Source organism: Ursus maritimus, unplaced genomic scaffold (genome assembly GCF_017311325.1).
Source record: "Ursus maritimus isolate PB19 unplaced genomic scaffold, ASM1731132v1 scaffold_24, whole genome shotgun sequence".
In the NCBI taxonomy this organism is placed as follows: Eukaryota; Metazoa; Chordata; class Mammalia; order Carnivora; family Ursidae; genus Ursus; species Ursus maritimus.
The window spans coordinates 6,465,171-6,484,470 of record NW_024424897.1 but is presented as its reverse complement, the minus strand read 5'-3'; the positions used below and the strand labels follow the sequence as shown (position 1 = coordinate 6,484,470).

General features: G+C 57.0%; 2 protein-coding genes across 2 annotated transcripts in view; both read right to left on the bottom strand.

Annotated features, from left to right (window-relative positions):
* The window catches only part of FDXR (ferredoxin reductase), an 11,140-nt gene extending 10,950 nt beyond the window's left edge, over positions 1-190 (bottom strand). The window contains exon 1 of the mRNA XM_040640267.1: positions 11-190. Coding sequence (XP_040496201.1) covers positions 11-89 — 79 coding nt within the window. The 5' untranslated portion in view covers positions 90-190. The remainder of the gene's footprint in view (positions 1-10) is intronic.
* A 2,502-nt stretch (positions 191-2,692) lies between these two features.
* On the bottom strand, positions 2,693-17,783 carry FADS6 (fatty acid desaturase 6). The gene is made up of 7 exons (XM_040641202.1): positions 17,730-17,783; positions 16,761-17,244; positions 16,103-16,269; positions 7,113-7,293; positions 6,320-6,507; positions 5,134-5,313; positions 2,693-4,668 (listed from the first exon to the last, which is right to left on the bottom strand). The coding sequence occupies exons 1-7, from the start codon at positions 17,781-17,783 to the stop codon at positions 4,519-4,521; spliced, it is 1,404 nt and encodes a 467-aa protein (XP_040497136.1). The 3' UTR covers positions 2,693-4,518.
* Between the last annotated feature and the right edge of the window lie 1,517 nt (positions 17,784-19,300).

Genomic DNA, 19,300 nt, shown 5'->3' with positions numbered 1-19,300 from the left:
CTGCTCCTACTCGGGGTCCTCCCGGCGGGAGGCGGCCGGGTCCGACGCCACGCCGACCAGTGCCACCAGGACCAGCAACGCAGAGCCATGGCTGGGAAGAGCAACCAGCCAGAGGACAGGATCCCAGCGACGCCCCGCGCTCAGGACAGGGGAATCCGTGCTCCGCGCGGGCTCCGGCCCCGCCCCCGACCTGCCCCCGCCCCCAAGTCCCGCCTCCTACGCTCTGGGGACGCGCGGCGTGGAGGCCACGCCCCCACCGCGAAAGCATCCCGCCCCCAGAAGGGACGCCCGCCCGCGGATCCACCCTCTATCGCTGAAGGGCCCGCCCCCAGGACTTCTGAGCGTTAGTGACTTAATAAATTTCTCCCCAATCCAATCATCTGGAGGCTAGCGTTGAACGAGAGCGAATCTCCATCGCTGTATCAATCCTGCCTGATGGACGGAGCCAATTAGGAAGGAGCTTACTTTACTTAGCCTCTCCCCCTCGGAGGCGCTCGTCACTCTCTGATGACGCATGGGCCGGTGCCTTTTGAGAGCGTGCCCTCCCCGCCTGGGCCTGGTGTCTTTCCAGCCAATCATGAGTCGAGTTCCAAAGGCGCCTCCCTGCCTATAGCGTGATAACCACGGAGTCCGGAAGTCTGGGGAAAAAGGGCTCCTGCTGGGCCTTGGCCGCACGTGGGCCTAAAGCAGGTGTGACCCCGGCCAGATGCTGTCCAGTGCAGGCCAGGCAGCATTTTAAACCTTAGAGATCAAGTCCCTCCCCTTCACGTAGGTGAAGAAACGGGAGGAGCGGCTTGCCCTGGGTACTTAAGGACAGAGCCAGGTCGCCCGCCCCAGTCCCAAGTGGACTGGTACTAACAGTGAGGCTGCTTAGGCCTGGGCCTCGGGTGCAGAATTTCAGGAGGCGCCAAAACCTCAGTGATTAAGGTAAAAATATTTTAATGCAATATTTTTAGAGATCAAAATTAATGCCAAAAATCCATGGTGACCAAAAATACATGTTTAAAGGACAGGGTCTGTGGTCAAATCTGACCCGGTAAACCCAACGCCAGCTTCAGCTTCCACCACCCCCCACCCCCCCACCCCCACCCCACCCAGGTCCCTCCTGTCAGGCACTTCCTTGGGGAAGCCTTCCCTGACGGCCCTCTCCCAAGCTGGGTTAAGGCCCCTAGTTGTCCCCGGAACACTCTACTTTAGCTCATCATTACTTAGTTCGCTGCCTTATCACTTTTTTTATTTTTAAATATTTTATTTATTTGTTTGTTTATTTGTCAGAGAGACAGAGAGCACAAGCAGGGGGAGCCGCAGGCAGCAGGAGAAGCAGTTTCCCTGCTGAACAAGGAGCTGGGTGCAGGACTCCACCCCAGGACCCTGGAATCATGACCTGAGCCAAAGGCAGCCGCTTAACTGACTGAGCCACCCAGGCATCCCCGCCTCATCATTTTGTAATTGTCTTTTTATTGAAGTCTAACAAACAGAAAAGTGCACAAATCGTGAGTACACTGTTTGATGAATTACCACAAGGTGTAACCCTATAAACCAGCGTCTGGGTCAAGAAATGGGACGTGTGCCTCTCCTTGTCACCTCACCTCTCTCCTACTGAGAAATAAATACTGTTCTGCGTTTTACTAAGACATTGTATTTTGTGCCTGGCAAACTATGGCTTGCAGGCCAAATCCTGCCTATCACCTGTTTTCATACTAGCACAAGCTAATGGTTTGTCCATTCTTAAATGGTTAAAAAATTGTGAAGAATAATATTTTGTGGCATGTAAAAATTACTTAAAGTTCAAAAAAAGTTTTATTGGCACACAGTCATGCTCATTTCTTTCCATATTTTCTGTGGCTCAACGTGCTTTGAGTAGTTGTGTTTCAGTCATTGTGACTGAGGCCGTATGGTCCACAAGGCCCAAAATACTATCTGGTGACATCTGGGTGCCTCAGTCAGTTAAGCATCCAACTCTTGATTTCGGCTCAGGTCATGATCTCAGGGTCATGGGATCAAGCCCCAAGTGGGGCTCCAAGCTGGGCGTGGAGCCTGCTTGGGATCCTCTCTCTCCCTTTCCCTCTGCCCCTCTCTCCCCCCTCCCTCATAAAAAGTGTTTGCTATAAGTTCTAAAAATGTTAGCTATCATCCTCACCATCATCATATTATCACCTCCCGTATACCTCTGTAAATTAGACCTGAGGTCTCTGTAGAGTCCAGGGAGGGCTTCATTCTCTCCTGTCACCTCCCTCCTTTCCTCTCAAGCCCCATGCATTCCCAGCCCACATCCTTAGAGTAACAGAAAATCGAGCCTCAAAGAAATCAAGTGCCTTGTTCCCGAACTCCTGCGGTACAGCCAGGTCTGGTACGGAGGCTGCCCACTCCCCACTCAGGCCCAGATCGATAACAATGAGTCACTGGTATGGATTAGGACGGTTTTGATGTGTAGCCAGGGCTGTGCAATGGGACCTTTTCTGACACTGCATTTTTTCATGTGGAGAATTAGCGGTTTGATTATCACATTCCCAGACCTGAGAGCCATTTCTGAGCCGTTAATGCATTTCAAAAGAGCAGTAATAACGTATAGCAAAGCAGGAGGCTGGGGAGGCTGCCAACCCTTTCTTGTTCCAAGAGGGCTGCTTGGATCCCAAACTCAGCTCTATCGGTCCACCTCCCAGCAGGAAACAGATGGCACACTCAGGAGGGCTGACTGAAAAGAGTTTAATGAAGGAACTTTGCACAGAAGTGTGGGCAGGATCAAGGGAATGGGGAGGCACCCCTGGCTAGCAACGGCTGGAAGCCATTACCAGCCCAGGCCCCGAAGGAGCAGAAGGAGGGAGCAGTTTCAGAAGCAGTGAGAGGCCTCGCTGTAGGAAAGGGCGCCGGGCAGAAGCCGTGGTCTTTTGTGGAGGAAGGCAGGGTGGAGGTGAAGAGGGGGTAGGGAGGGAATGGATCTGGAGGGGCAGCAGAGCCACACCATGGACGGGTTCTCCCCCGGGACCGGGCGTGGAGGATGGCGCGGCCTGCGGTCTAAGCCCCTGCCCGGCCCACTTGCTGCATTTAGCCTCCCCACCCGCGGAGCCAGCATGCCCTCTACCCTGTCCAAAGTTGTCCCTGAAAAACAAGGCAATTGTGTGCTCAGAACATGACTCGCATGTTCTCAACCAGAGATAATTTTGCCCCCTAGGGGACAGTTAGTTGGCAATGTCTGGAGACATTTTTTGATTGTCACAACTTGGGTTCCTGGCGTCCCCGTGGGTAGAAGCCAGGGATGTTGCTAAATGCCCTGGGATGCCCAGGACAGGCCCAGTGACGAAGGAGGATCTGGCCATGATGTCGATACTGCCGATGTAAGAAGCCCTGCTCTGGACTAACTGCTCTGGTCTCGCGTCATAGGCCTGGCCTCCTCCTCTGTCCCTCCCTCAGTCTCCAGCTGGGCCCTTCCTTGTGCCCTCTCATCCAGCCGCTAGTTAGGGTGGCCCCCAGCCCTCGCTCCAGGCTGCCCACTTTGGCTGACTCTCGGTGGCGTCTCCAGCACGCTGCCTCCCTCCTCTGGCTGGCATCCGTGACTCCCTGGATCCCTGCCTCCCTCCCAGGCTGCAGGCACCTGTTCACAGCCAAGCCCTGCTCTTGACTCCAAGCCCCTTGTATCTGCACCCTGTCCTCCTTCCTCTCCCCTCTAAGGCTGTCTGTCCTCCAGACCCTGTGCCCATCATCCCCTCCAGCCTCGGCTACCCTCCCAGTAATTTTTCTCTTTGCAATTGATAGTTCTTCCAGGCCCACCCCTTCTAAACATCATGGACCAAAGCAGACTTTTTCTAGAACTAGCCAAGGTCAAGCTCAAAGCTATTGACACTCTTATTTATGCCCTTATTTCCCCTGGAGTGCTCTCCCCACAAAACACGTACGCTTTGATTTCACTGATATTGCGCATCTCGGGAGCTGCTGAGCCTGTGTCTGGCAGAGGCTTCTCTGGCTGAGATACCAGGAAAGTCTGCCAAAAGTAACCTCTCCCTGTCCCTGGGGAGAGGGCTCCTTAGCAGACAGAGCCCAAAGGACGAAGGAAGAAGCAGTGGCCAGCCAAGCATGGGCTCTCCTGGCACTCGGGAGGCCCTAACTGAGGGACTGACCCTTCGCTCTCCTCGCCTCCCCCTGCCCAGGCCCCTCCTTTCCCCCCATCACCTTCCCTTAACCCTACCAAGGCTCAGACACAGCAGGGGAGGAATCGAGCTGTTTAGCCCTGAGATGAAGTTGGCTGAGGTCCACACTGACCAGAATGCCCAGCCACTGTTTTTCCTTTCCCCCAGATATCCCTCAAAACCCAGAAAAGCAAGCAGGACAGGTTACCCCTGGAAATCCCAGCTGGAGCCCTCCACCTCACTGCCCCCAGTGCCTCCCCACTCCACCACCAGCAACCCAGCCCCCGCACTGGGGAAGGGCCCGGGCCCTCCTGGAGAGAGGGCAGGCCAGCAGAAGCAAGAGAGCTAGGGTTGGGCCAGGGAGGGGGTGCAGGGTGACTGTGCGGCCCACCCCTCATTGCAATCCCACCAGTTCGGTGATGGGAGGGGTCTGCACCATGAACTCCTCATAGCGACTGAGAAACAGCCTGAAGCGAGCCAGGTAAGAGTCCTCGTTGTACGGCAGCTGCTTCTCATGGAGGAACCCGGACACCACGGGCTTCACCTGCCGGAAGATGGGCAGGAGGAGGGGCCGCTGAGCCGGGACTGGGGGCAGCCCCCTCCCCGTGGGGGGCCCTTCCTCCTCCCAGCCCCAGCTCCTGTCGCCTTGTTCCATGATGCTCTGGAGGACTGGACAGGCGGGGAGGATTCCTACCTCTCCCCTCCCAGCAGGCAAGGGAAAGAAGTGGGTGAGGTGGGGGCTTCTCCCCCATATCTTCCCCGCCAACAAGCACCGCTCACTCTCATGGTCCAGATGAGGAAGCGAGGCTCCTGGACACTCAGTTAACTTGTCCAGAGTCGCAGTGCTCGTAAGGAACCCACACGTCTCTGATTGGAGACGCACGCTGCCGCTTGTACACGGGGCTGCCCTTGCAGGATACCTCTGACCCGGCCAGCTGGGGGACCCACGGTTCACTCCGCTCCGCCCTCAGTCCCTTCATCCCAGCCCGCCAGGCCGCCCGCAGCCCACCTTCAGACACATGTTGTCAGAGAGCCGGGGGAAGAGGTGGTGCTCCACGTGGCAGCTGATGAGGGAGTGGCCGAACGCCCAGTCCAGCAGCGGCAGCCGGGGCAGGTTCAGCACCCCCAGGCTCATCATGTGAATCCGCCGGGGCTTCTTGTCCCGGGAGAACATGGGCAGCCCGATGTGCTGTGACAGATGCGTGGGTCACACCCTGGGCCTCCCCGCCCTGCCCTGGACATCCTCGCCTACCACTTGGGGACCCGGTGGGTCCTTCTGCCTCCCTCACTCCCACTCCTGCGGGACCTGGAGAGGCGAGAGGAGGCTGGGACTCTCCTGTCCGTGCTCTGAGCTCAGTCTCACCCATCTCTGGGCCTCTCTTTCCATCTGTACGATGAGGGGCTGGGCTTGGATACCCTTTGGACCCCATGGTCCTGGCATGCCCACCACTGCCCACTGCTCGCTGTCATGCCACCATGCCTTTGTCTCATCTTGGAGAGACCTTCTCTGCTCTCTTTTCATGAATCAAAATCCTGCTTGGGGTTCAAGATCAAGTTTGTGTAATTGTTCATTCAACAAGTATGGATAAGTGCCTCTAAGGGATGTGGGAGTGAATGGGAGCGTCCTCTCTAGCAGGACAGGCAGGTGGCAGGATGGCTCGGGCAGCACGCACAGCTGCACGCTCTGAGGTGAAGTCATCGCCGGCAGCGTGGCCAGGGCCGGGATAGGCGCGTGAAGGGGGCTTCATCTGTCTCATGTCCAGGGAGCAGGGACACATCCCTATGGAAATGGCCCTGATCTGAGTGCTGAGCCTCTGGAAGGTCTCCTGTCTCCGGCTCCTCCAGCCTCGTGGCCTGCGCTGGGGCCTTGGTGATGGCCCATAGCTCATGTCACTTGGGCTTATCACAGTAAGTGCCCCAAGGACGGGAGATGGGGTCCCTAATCACTTGTGTCTCCACAGGAGCTAATCAAGGGCCCTAGGCATAGAAGTTTCTTAAATCTTCCATCCACGATCCATATATGAGCGGCAGCCAGTGTTGAAGAGAAGCACATTCTTCACCTGAAACCCAAACTCTGATAACCCACAGAGAGTGGGGGTGGGAGACAGGAAGGAATGGCTCTCTCTCTCCCCAGGTGGCCTCTCTCTCCCCAGAGCCCTGAGTCTAGCCTGCGGTCAGGGTTGGGGAGGCCTCACCTGGAAGATGTTGACATGGAGGTAGGGGTGGGCCAGCAGGGATCTGGTGGTGAGCATGCAGAGCAGGGCCGAGCCTGGGCTCCGGAAGCCAGACACGCTCCGAAGCAGCCAGTAGTGAGCGTAGAGGCCCAGGGAGATCAGGCCCAGGGTGCGCACAGCCGACCTGAGCTCCGCCCTTCTCAGCCGCTCTGCCGGAGGGAACAAGAAGTCCGGGGGGCGGGGGGGCAGCGTTCAGATCCCGCACAAGCTGGCCCTTCTGGCCCACGGGGGCTAACTAGCGTGCTAACTAGGGCGATCCATTCATCCTCACAGCCCGGAAAAGTACGTTCACCCACCTTATGGATAAGGAAGCAGAGCACTAAGCAACTTGACCAAGGCCACTCTGCTAGGAAGTGGTAAGTGCCATCCAGGGCAGGGACCCAGCCCCTCCTTCCACCGAATGATATTGTTACCAGAATATTACAATCCCTAACGTGCAATACAGCACGAGGCACCTGCGAAGTACGTTTGTATCTGTGACCTCACGATGCTCTCACACCACCCTTGAGGACCAGGTAACAACCTGAGCCAGAGTGGTTACATTACCTGTCATCGGTCATCAGCCAGCAAGTGGCAGAGCCAGACTCGGCCCTGAGTCCAAGGCTCCTTCCACCCTGCCTGGCTGTCTCAGAAAGTTTCTGGTCTCAACTCGGGGCTCTCAGCTTCCTCCACGAGCAGCCTCCAGGAAGCCAAGAGGTGAAGTAAGGAAAGGGGGGAACCCGCTCTCGGCAGGGCGCGGCCCTGGCATACTCACCGACAGCCACCAGTGGGGTTATGACGGGGATCGAGAGAGGAGCCAGGAACATGTACACAAAGCGGTTGAGGCAAGGCAGCCTCCAGGTGCTCGAGTCGCCCAGGCCCAGCACGTTGGTGTAGCCGTGGTGCAGCTTGACGTGTCCGTAGTGGGCATACTCTGCACTGAAGGCCGAGCATACCTGGAAGAGGGGGCCGGACAGGGCACCGGGTCCGTGGCAGGCACGGTCAAGCCAAGCAGGCCTCAAGAACGCCCACCCTCCCCGGATGCTGCGTTTCCAGGGCCTGCCTGCCCTACACCCCCCAGCTAGTCGGACCATCAGCGCTCGGGTCTCTGTGGCCGCAGAGTGGCCGCCAGTCAAAAGAGCTGCATCCGCTCGGCGCAGCGATGCTAAGTGTTTGGAGGGGGGAAGCCAGCCCCAACGGCCACTCTGCCGCTGACCACCCGGGCAAGCCCGCAAGCCTGAGGGGGCTGTCAGAGGATCGGGCGCACTGCAGGTAAAGCTCCAGGCACCCAGCTGCAATGATTTTGTGCCTGTTTCTCGGAAACCTCTGTATCTTCACAGCACTGTTTTGCATTCCGAGCCCCCTCCCGCAGCGAGGGGAGGGGTGCAGGAGTGGTCTGTCCATGAGGGTGGCACCCAGGGGGAGGCGCCCCGCTGGGGGCTGAGCATGAGCTTCTCCCCAGGGGTGACTCCTCTGCATGCCCCTCGTGGGATTCTTCCAAACTGCCCACAAGCAGCAGCGGGACAGCAGCTCGGGGACTCCGAGAAGGGCAGTCCTTCTGGATGCAAAAGAGACACTAAGGTGTTTCTTATGCAGATATATGCAAATTAAAATGCAGATGTCAGCCTCCTCCAGTATTTTATCCAGGCCAGAAGATTCTGCTAATTTTATCAAAGAGGCTGCCCGCCTGTTTCCAGAGGAACATGAAGAGTTTCCCAGCTGCGATCGCGGTGAGCCTGGTGAAGACAGCAGAGCAGCCTTCGCTGCACGGTCCGTGTCCTGCGCGTTGCGAGTGCGATCTTCAAGCCTGGCGGGTCAGGGGCGCTATGATCCACAGTTGACAGAAGCAGAAACTGAGACTGAGGGAGGCCACGTGACCACCCAGGTCACTCAGCTAGGAAGCTGTTAGAGGGAGGATTGGCACCCAGAATCCACCCAAGATAAGCCGTAAGACCCCTGAGACGAGCCGCTAACTGCAAGGGAGCAGGAACCCAGGCTCTGGGTCCAGGCAGCGGAGGCAAAGCCAGGAGGAGACACATCGGAAACAGCATCGTCTTCATGCTCTGTCTGCAGAGACTTCCTCCCTTGGACTGAGATGGCACAAAAATGTAGCTGGAAGCTCCGGCTGAAGGACACCGAGGAGGGGCACAGCTAGTGACGTGACCACCGCGGTGTTACAACAGACCGATATGCCAAACCAGCGCTGCCCGGGCCCCTCGGGAGGCAGGGGCGGGAAGGTCAGCGCCGACCCCACACAGCCTTGCTGTGCAGCCCACAAAAGTGGGACGAAGTGCTTCGCTCTCAGGTGAGGTACCCACCTAGGGATGGCATTTTGCTCACTGTTTTTGTAAGCTCACAGAGGGACAGATCCTGGGGGAGGCTGCAGAGGGTGCGTGGGTAATGTGTCAGCTGAAGTGACAGGTCTTCCAGGCCTGCTGGTCCCCAGAGCACGCACCCACCGGGGCCTCGCTGTTGGTTCGAGTTTCAGGCAGAGGCTTTCAGCCGCGGGCTCGGGGCGGCAGCCTGGTCTGCTGGGATCTCCTCAGAGGCCAGCCTGCCTCTGGCCAAGGCCTGCAAGGGTGTGTTTTGAACCTCAAGGTCCTATCCCATGTAATTGGAAGAAACAACTGGTTTGTTTTTGTTTTTTTTTTAAGAAACCATATATATTTTTAAAGATTTTATTTACTTATTTGGGGGAGAGAGAGAGAGAACAGGAGTTGGGGGGAGGGGCAGAGGGAGAAGCAGGCTCCCTGCTGAGCAAGGAGACTGACGCATGGCTTGATCCCAGGTCCCAGGACCCTGGGATCATGACCTGAGCTGAAGGCAGACGCTTTACCGAGTGAGCCACCCAGGCGCCCCGAGAAGCAGCTGTTTGGAATCGCTCCTTCTATGCGCTTCTGCTTCAAGGGCCCATGGCACCTGCAGGCTGCTTGGGGACAGAGTTGCCTTTCCTTCTGGCACCAGCTCGGCCTCTGCTCGCAGACCAGATGGGCAGCTCACCACACTCGGAGTAGCACCGCCACCAACGACCGGGCGCCTGAGCAGGACTGAGCAGCGCTGTAAGAACTCGGCCCCCAGGGACCTGGCGGGGTCCTCAGTCAGCCGCTCAGCCACGTGGCCGGACCCCAGGGTGGGGGGGATGAGCTACATGTGACTCAGCACCCACTTCCAGAGTCTGTTTGGTTGGCCTTTTTATATGAATAAGAACAGATTTGGGGCTATTTCCATAACACTGGAATTCTCACTCCCATCTGGATGTTCCTTCTGTGGAGGGAAGGAGAGGGTGGATTTGGGCTGAGAGAGAAGACCACACAGACGGCGGCGCATCTCCCAGGCACCTGCACCCATCGGCACATACACCCATCGGCCAGAGTGCAGGGGAGGGGCCAAATGCTGCGCAAGGAGCTGGAACACGGACTGGCCTGCTCCCGAGGATTAGGCAGAGGTCTCACACAAGAGGATGCCACATGCAGACCCGGGGAGAGTTCCAGAAGCCCTACGGCTGGTATTGCTCTTTTTTTTTTTTTTCTTTTTTTTTTTTTTTTTAGCAATCTCTCCACCCAACCCAAGATCGAGAGGCACACGTTCCACCAACTGGTTCATCCAGGCGCCTCAAGGAGGGTGTTGCTTCTGGATGTCTCCGTCCTCTGTACCCCTCAGGAAGACTTAAGGGCCCCAATCTCTTAGCAGCACTTGGGCGATGTAAGTGGCCAGCATGTGCATGGGGCAGGTGGCACTGTAAGTCTTCCTGACACCTTCCCTCTGCTAAGCATCAGGGACCCCAAGGCTCTCATCAGTCACTTATTTCTTCACTTGGCCACTTGCGCACTCGAGCAACCTCAGACCTCTGCCGGCGGCCAAAAGTAACGAATAGCTAAGGTGGTAGTTCGAAAAATACTATTTTTTGAATAGGTAATACGTTTACATAATTCGGAATTCAGAAAGTCCGCAGTGATGGGTCTTGTTCCTACCTCACCCCCCAGCTCCCCATTTTCCTCCTGGGACTTAAGGGAGGACCTTGATCTCTTACGTGTCCTTGAATATTTTATTTTTCTAAACAAACAATACTTTGCAGGATTACATCACATCATATAAAATTATGGTGCAGTCGAAGTTGGGTTTTAAATAGGTCATTCTACTGCATTGGAAGGGGAGGGGCAGGATGAGACAGGTGATGGGCTGCAGGCTGTTGGAAAGGGAAAGGGACAGGCAGGCATGGGGGACAGGACCTGGGAAGGGGAGGGGTGGGAGGATCAGCAGGGATCAAGGGCTATGACCAGGTTTCCAGCTCGGGGGCCTAGGGCATGGTGGCATCACTCCAGAGAGGGACACAGGGCCAGGGGGCAACAAGCGAGGACTAGACAGGAAAGAAAGGCGCCTGGTTGTCCTGAGCCAGCTGCCCTCAGGGAGGACAGGCCCCGGGCTCCCTCTGGACCCTCTCTCACTGATTCCCAGGAGCTGAGCACCCCCTTCATGTTGGCTTCAGGGTGGTGGGGGCCTCTGGGGCGCCATGGGCCTAGGCAATAGGTTTGTCAGATAAAGTATAGGACACCCAGATAAATTCAAATTTCAGATAAACAACCAATTCTTTTCTTATAGAAGTATATCCCAAATGCACACCTGGCCTCTGCCCACTAGGTGCCAGTAACGTGCACACACACACACACACACACACACACACACACACCGGTCACAGTAGCCAACGATGTCTGGAGATGTCGCCCCGTGTCCCTGCCATGCTCTCTCCGTGCTCATGGCCCGCACACCACCTGCTCGGTGCCCCCGTCACGTTCCGCCTGCCCTGGTCCCGGCTGCACCTCATACCAGCTGAGCTGTCTTGGCCAAGCGACTTAACCTCCCAGACCAGTGTTTCCTCATCTACGAAGTGAGGGTAATGACAGCTTCCACCTCACAGGGAGGCGTGCCTACTGAATGCAGTAATTTGTGTAAAGTACACAGGAGGCGCCCAGTAAGTGTCCGCTGATATAAATAGGACGTTTATTATTTCTGCGTCATTCATGTATATCTGTTTCCCACCGGACTCTGAGCCCTTGGGGAATCAGAAGCGGGTCTGGGTCACCGTTGTGTCCCCAGCACCCAGTGGAGGGCTTGGCAGGGAGGAGAAGCTCGGTGATGTGGGGAGCCCTGCTCGACCATCGCCACTCAGCCTGGACTGACGTTGTCCCAGCCACCGAAGCTCCCCCTGAAACGGCGTCCTCGCCCAGCTAGACAGCTGCTGCTGGGCTCACAGCAAGCCTGCCCTCCTCTCCCCGAGCCCCTCCCTCAAGGCTGTAGTCCTCACACTTGGCTGCCATCCACAGACCACTGCCTGGCCCTGCTCTGGGGTCCTCTGCCTCTGAGAGGTCATATGCAAGCCCACCACGGTCCCTGCCACCAGAAGCCGGGCTTTACAGACCTACAGGAGTAGGAATCACCATGAGACCCCCATCCCAGAGTCCTCGGGCTTACCCTTGAGGAAGCCACACCAAAGCGGGGGCGGTGGGGTGGGGGGCTGCTTGAAAGTCCCTTTTGGTGGGGCGCCTGGGTGGCTCAGTCGGTTAAGCCTCTGCTTTCAGCTCGGGTCATGATCCTAGGGTCCTGGGATCGAGTCCCACATGGGGCTCCTTGCTCAGCAGGGAGCCTGCTTCTCCCTCTCCCTCTCTCTCTGCCTCTCTCCCAGCTTCTGCTCTCTCTCTCTCTGTCTCTCACTCACTCTCTCTAATAAATAAATAAAATCTAAAAAAAAAAAAAAGAATATAAATGTAACTAATGGGAGAAGCTGGGTGAAGGGTACACTGGACCTCTCCTATTTTTGCAAAGTCCTGTGAATCTATAATTATTTAGAAACTGAAGTTTGTGTTTTTTTCTGCAAAAGTATATTTCGTGCTACAGATCTAGTTTTCCCCTCTAAATAATTTTTTTAAATAAAAAAAATTAAAAATCATAGTCGGCATACCCAGACTAACACCCCTCAGGGTTCGGGTGCGGACAGAAGAAAGGTCAGAGAGATACCCCGGAAGATAATGGCCACACTGAACTTGAGTACATTCTAGAATCAGGACCAGGCTGGGCTTCCGAGCTCTGTTTCTACCACTACACGGGACTCCAACGACAGTGGTGGCATTCCCCTGTGTGACGCCCCCTCCCCCAGGGCAGAGCCGGGCTCCCCATGCTCCCCTTGGACCAGCTGTGACTCCACCCCTGCAACACAAAGCCACTTTAGAAGGAGGGTTTGAAGTGGAGACACACTAAAGAGCTTAGTGACTGGCTCGACCTGTTCCCTCCCACTCAAGAAGCATCTTGATTATGAGTGAAATACAGGGAAGTCCTTAAAACCCTCTGATCTGGGGAGTCAACCCTTTCCAAGCTGCGGGATTTAAACCAAGGTTGGCCCTGCCCACCCCACCCTGCCTCCCCCTTCCTGCAGTCCTAGCACATAACCTAGGACCAAGAGGGGCAGGTGCTCTGCAGGGAAGGCCAGGGCCATCCGTGGACCAGGAGAGGTCAGAGGCTCACTAGCAGGAGGCATGGAACTTTCTCATGCAAACCGGAAGTGGGTCTTCAGAGGGAAGTTCGCTGTAGTGTGGGCAGGTGTGTATGACTGGGGATACCTCAAAGAAACCACGACAGCTGGAGTGTCACTGCCCTGTCCACCCTGCCTGCCCCTCCTCCCAGATCCAAGTGGTCAGAGAGGGCCAGGCCCTTGTCCCACCCCCAGCTCGACCCAGCAGACCCTGTGACAAGCCTGGCCAAAGCTGGGTGCCCAGGGACACGAATGACCCTCGCTGACTCCTGGGGCTCCAGACTAAAGAACTAGATCATTCTGTAGGGCTGGTGGCTCCTGAGGGTCGAGCACAGGCAGCCAAGGAGAGAAGGATCAAAGAGAGCAGACAGTAAGCCTCGGCGGAAGTGGGGAGTCAGGTCCAGCTGTGCCATGCGGAGAACAGAGGGTGGGCCAGCGCCGCAGCAAACAGCGCCCTCAACACACACACACACTCACACACTATGATCTGTCCAACTTTGCATAATGCACGAACTTTTCTTTTAAACACAAACAGCGCTAACAGATGGGAAAGACAAAACTGCTAACCCTCTCCTTGCTGTTGACCTCACGTTCCCTCCAGAAAAGAAAGAACAACGCCAAGACCTGGTGAGCGTCCAAGAGTCAGGCCCAGGCCCTCAATCCTGATCTCCGTGGTCGCATGGAAGCCTCGCACTGGCTCCACCAGGCCAGTGATGTTATGATGCCTGTTTATTAGATGAGGGAGCCAACACCGAATTAAGCAACTTGCTCCAGGTCAGGCAGCCGGTGGGGCTGGGCCTGTGGCTCCCGCGGCCGTGCCCAACGCCGGCCCCTGCCTGGCCACCAAGACCAGCAGCCTCCCCGAGGATCCCACTCGCCCCACGAATGCCAGCGGTAGGGGGAGACTGAGCCGACCCCTGCCGCACACTGGAAACCAGACGCTCCCCAGGCGCGTAGCCAGAACCGTGCTGTGTTTGGCCGGAAAGCACGCCCTGCGGCAGTCACCACACGGAGGTGAGAACCAAGCCTCCCCCACCACAACGGACTCACAGGCCTCTGGACGGTGACCTTCCAGGAGCTGGCTTTTCCCTGGACTTTGTCTCCACGTCACCTGCAGAGTCACCAGCAACAAATACTGACGAAATACCCACCGAGATCTCAGCCCTGTGCCAAGACCTGAACCTACGAAGAGGTCAGGATGAGGCCACGGCCCTGGGGATCATAGGGACAAGACAACCTGCAGCCACAAAGCCACCTGGTCCCTCACGGCGGGTCAGACACTGTGATTCTGAGGGCGCCTGAGTGGCTCAGTCGTTAAGCATCTGCTTTCGGCTCAGGTCATGATCCCAGGGTCCTGGGATCGAGCCCTGCATCGGGCTCCCTGCTCGGCGGGAAGCCTGCTTCTCCCTCTCCCACTCCCCCTGCTTGTGTTCCCTCCCTCGCTGTCTCACTCTGTCAAATAAATAAATAAAATCCTAAAAAACAAAACAAAAAAAAGACACTGTGATTCTGTGCCAGCTCTTCAGCTGGGGAGGCTGGGGAAGCTTCTGGGTGGACGTGTCCTCAGCTCCCTGCCTTCCCTTGGCATCCACAATAGCTACCTTCTTCCCCAGAATCAAAGCCAGGGCGTTCTCAAACTTTGGTGGGTATTCGATCACTGGGGAACCTGGTGAATAGAGGGGCCAGGGTGCCCTTCTCTGACAAGCCTGGGCCTCCAGGTCATTCAGCTGCACAGGGAAGTTTGAGAACACGGTCACCTCTATATGGTCAAATCTCCTGTCGTAACTTAGTCCAAAATCCACAACACCTACTCACCCTCAGCTGTCCCCGGGGCTCCTGGCACTCAGGACAGTTTAGAGAAGTCCACACAGAGCTCATCCTACCCGTTGTGTCCCCAGCTTCTCCCCTGCCCATGATTACAAGCTACGGGGCATCTGACCCCAGCTCCAGGCCTCAGGGTCTAACCAGCACCACCGCCCAGCGGTTCCCTGGGAAGGGAACTGACTTGAAATGCACCCTGAGGATCGGGAACCCGCAGGTTCCTCTTGCTGTCAGCACTTCAGAAACGTGTGCAGGTGGGAGAGGAGGGGAAGGGGAGAAGGGGGAATGGAGAGCCCCAGGGAGGAAATGTGTGACTTTATGAAATGTCTGTGTGTCTGTGCGTGTGCGTAGTTATAGAGACCTTAATAAAGTTATATAAAGTTCGGGAGGCCTGGGGGGCTCGGTCAGTGAAGCGTCTGCCTTTGGCTCAGATCATGATCCCAGGGTCCTGGGGTCAAGTCCCATATCTCCCGCATCGGGCTCCCTGCTCAGCGGGGAGTCTGCCTGCTGCACCCCCTGCTTGTGCTCTCTCTCTCTGAAAAGTAAATAAATAAAATCTTTTTTAAAAAGTCATATCAAGTTAATCATTGAGCTAATTGGTCATGGCAAGCCGTGGCAGAAAAGTCTGCTTCCAGTGCCAGCTTTCATGTCTGTTCATAGGGGACCTGGGCAACCCGGTGAGGGTCTACCTGGAAGGGGGCGGGGAGGGGGCAAGTTCCACAGAGGAACCGGAAAGGCCTGACACCAGTCCAGAGAGAAGGACAACCTGGCCAGAAGCCTCTGGCTTTGCCCGTAGGGGAAAAGGGTGAGGCAGAATGGGGAAGGAGTAGAAGAAGGTCAAGGGATGCAAAGGTCAGGAGAGCAGGGGCTCCTCAGGCTGGCTCGGCCATCGCCAGGCATCAGAGCGGTGCACGTTCCAGAGCTGGGACACGGTCAGGCCCCTGCTCCCTCTCCCTTTCTGTCCGGGGTTCACATTTTACTCCCTGACTGTGAAACCAGGAGGCCCCAAAGGTTGTAGCCAGGACAGGGGTCCTGGTAGGAGGAGGAAGCTCTATTTCCACTTTGTCCAGTGCCACAGAGAGGCAAGGAGGTACCCCCTGGAGAAACAGGGGTGCCCAGGCCAGTTCCCGTAGGTGGACACGCATCCATTCCTCGTGCAGCTCTCTACCCACTGGTGTGAACACCATCTCAAGGTCTGGGGGCAGTGCACACACGCACACACACACACACACACACACACAACTGTAGTGTAGGCTGCACACTTGGATACACATACCAACACCCACAGTGGCCTCTCCACACATCTGCACACCCCACAGAACGATGGGATTGAAGAAAAAAAAAAAAAAAAACAGAACCAAACCGAAAAATGAGACCACCCACACAGTGCCAGCAGTCACCTCCACCCCACCTAACCTCACCTCCACGAAGAAGAGCTCCCAGACCTTGCTCCAGCCTTTAGACTCCGTGAGTGCCCCGTGAGTGGCCAGGTGGCTGCCCTTGACCGTGAGCGTGTAGTGACACACACCCAGGATGGTGATGCCCAGCCCAAGGACCAGCACATTCTCAGAGCGCAGGCATAAGAACCCTGCATGGAGGAAGGAGAGAGGAGATGAGGGGATAGGGGCTTGGCAGGGGTTTCCTCCAGCTTTTGGGGATCTGGGCCCAAACACCCTGGCCCCTACCCTTACAGCCCAGGCCAAAGTGGGCCAGGGGCCTGGGGGCTGCCACAGGCAGAATGAGGCAGGTCCGGACCAGGAAATGTCCAAGGGAAACCCCATTCCCGGTGTCCCCCATGGAACATCCTCCCCTCCCCCTGTCCCTCTCATCCCTCTCAACTCCCCCCCACCCCGCCGCCATTCAGGCAGTCAGGCCTTCTCCCTTCTCCAGTACCCCATCCTCTGGGGACAAACGGCAGGACACTGCAACCAGACTTTCTGATTTGGGTTGAACCCCTCCTTCCTGGGGTCCCCAGCACGCACCATCTCCTCCACGCCCCAGTCCCCAGCCTCTCCACCACCCTACCCCTCACTCCGCTCCGCAGCCCGGCTTCCTGTCACCCTGTTCTGTGCTCCTCACCGGCCGGCAAGGCGAGGAGGCTGAGCGCGAGGATGGCGCAGTCCACGCCGTGGCGCTCCCACCAGGAGCTCGCCCTCTCCACGTCCCGGACCAGCGCCTCCAGCTCGCCCAGCAGCGCCTCGCCTCCGCCGTTCCCCCGGGGGGCGCCCCCAGCCGGCTCCATGGGCTCCGCGCTCCCGGCGGCCACCAGGGCGACCCAGGAGGACTGGGGGACGGTCTGCGGCGCCCCGCGAGGCGCACGGCGCGAGCAGGGGCGGGCCGGGGCGGAGTCACGCGCCAGCCGGGGACACCCGCCCTCGGTGTCATGGTGCGTGCTGGGCACCCGAGCGCCTCCTGCCGCGCGCGGCGACCACCCGGCCGGACCCGGGGGCACCCTCCCGGCGGGAGAGCCCAGAAACGCCGCAGAAGGAGCGGGCGGATGCGCCCCGGTGCGGAGGCCACCCCGGAGCGAGAACCGGCCGGGGCTGGAGGGAACGCCGGCCGCCTTGGCGGTGGGGGGTGGCGCCGAGACTCCCAAAGAGAGCCCCCGCCAGGGCCCTCTCAGACCGCCTGCCTTCAGACACCCTCCTCGCGTCCTCCGGTCCCCGCCCTCTCTAGAGTCCGCTGTAGCATTTTTATCCCCTGGCCTGCGTATTTTTCTTAGTAGCGCCTAGCAGACGCTCCCACGTGTGACCGGGGCCGGCCGGGTGGTCGGCAGGGTCTTACCTTTGCCGCTCTCGCTCAGGCGGCGTCTTTAGTACCTAGAACAGTTCTTGGCACAAAAACATTCTTGAATTCATGCGGCAGAAAGTGCAAGGACTCACTCCGTCCAGACAGATGGGGCATGGGGGTCCCTCTGGTCCTCGACTTTAGCAATGGTGACCCATGGAGAACTGGCTCTCCAGCCCAGAGATTTTTGGAGTGAGAAACTGTAAAATGAATAACCATGGAGAAAGGCGTAACTATAGAGAAAACACACTCAGAGCTCACCATTCCAGGTGGATCCTTCTGCAATTCCACTGGCTCAAGGGCGCCCAGGGTCATGGCAAACAGCACCCACACCCCCTGACTTGGGAGCAGCATCTGCCCTGGCCCCTTCCCATCAGTGCAGCCCCCCCACCCAGAGCTGCTGGAGGTCCTTCCTGCACAAGACCCTGCTCAGCTGACGCCCTTCTCAGCATCTGGGGCTCTGTTCTCCCTTCTCTTTTTTGTTTTACATTCCCCCTGGTTTCGTACTGAAGTCCCTTTCAAAATGAGGTCTGGCATGGCGAGGGCAGCAGCATTTCAGAGGAGATCTTTGGGAAGGAGGAAGAAAAGCAGGAGGAGGAGGGAGGTGGAGGAGAGCCCTGTGAGGACGTTAGGGACACTAATGACTGANTCCTGCTGTCTGCCGTGACATCTTCCTTCACGAATTCCTGTGAGCTTAGCCCTCCGATTCTGTATAAAAGGGTAAGATTTCTTTACCAGGTCAGTATTCTAAGGGGCTACAGTCTAAAAGACCCATTCTCACCACACGCAGGCGTGCACACACAGACACACACTTGTGTGTTCACCATTGGCTTCCATATCCTAATTAGGTTTTCTGTTTTCCCACAGCTCTGCAAAGATGGCATCAGCCCCATCTAATCCACGGAGTCGCAGAGAGATGAACTGATCTCCCCAACACCCACCCCAAATTCCTAAATGGCAGAACTAGAACTCATATCCAGGGTGTCTCCTCCAAATTCAATTATCTTTTGTTTCTATCAGATTCTTAAGACAGAGAAGGAGGAGGTGACTTTCCCCCACCCCACCCTACCTCTAAGTGCCTCGCCTCCCAGATATCCTAGCATTTTCAGGGACGGGACATGTACAATTTTTAAAAGCATATTTGATATTAATATGCAGTATGATAATACAATTTTATAAAGGTGGAATTCCATGGCCTTTATCCTATAAATTAGGAAACTTCCTACCAAGGTAGGAAGAAAGTGCCAAGAAGCCCCTCGCTTCCCCCTGGACGTCTAAGTGACGTCAGACAGGAGTGGAGGCGCATGTGCGCTCGCGGAGCTCCGGGAGCCGGGAATCCCCATGGGTGGGCTGGCTGGCAGTCTCCCTGGAGAGAAGCAGACTTCATTTAAACCTGCCGGCGAAGGAAGAAAACCAGGCATTCTGGGTCTTAAGACACACAGAGGGTTGGGAGATCGTTAGGGAAGGCAGGAGAGAAAGGCTGGGACCAGGGGCTGGAGGCACAGAGAACGGCAGACTGAGAGGTGGGGGCTTCTCCTGCAGGCTGGGGGAACCATAGCAGCCTTCAGAGCAAGGGAGTGACTTGTGTCGTGTGTTTGGGAAGGGTCATCGGGCACAGGGCAGTGGCCCACTGGAGTGCAAGAGACTAGTCTGGGGACTTTTCAGTACCCGAAAACAAGAGGGTCCTGAGGATGTAGATGGCAGGCGAGGGGCGCTATAGGAAGGGAGAGGGGGAAATCAAAATCAGGAAGACTGAGGGCACCTACCTGGGTGGCTCTGTCGGTGAAGCGTCTGCCTTCGGCTCAGGACACGATTGCAGAGTCCTGGAATCG

Bases quoted from the DNA above. Each gene is read 5' to 3' on its own strand.
- FADS6 (XM_040641202.1), bottom strand. From the start codon at position 17,783: ATGACCCTGGGCGCCCTTGAGCCAGTGGAATTGCAGAAGGATCCACCT. The intron at 17,245-17,729 runs GTGAGCTCTGAG...CCCACCGCCAAG, and splicing joins AGAAGGATCCACCTGGAATG to GCGGCCGGCGTTCCCTCCAG. The intron at 6,508-7,112 runs GTGAGTATGCCA...TCCCTCCGGCAG, and splicing joins AACCCCACTGGTGGCTGTCG to AGCGGCTGAGAAGGGCGGAG.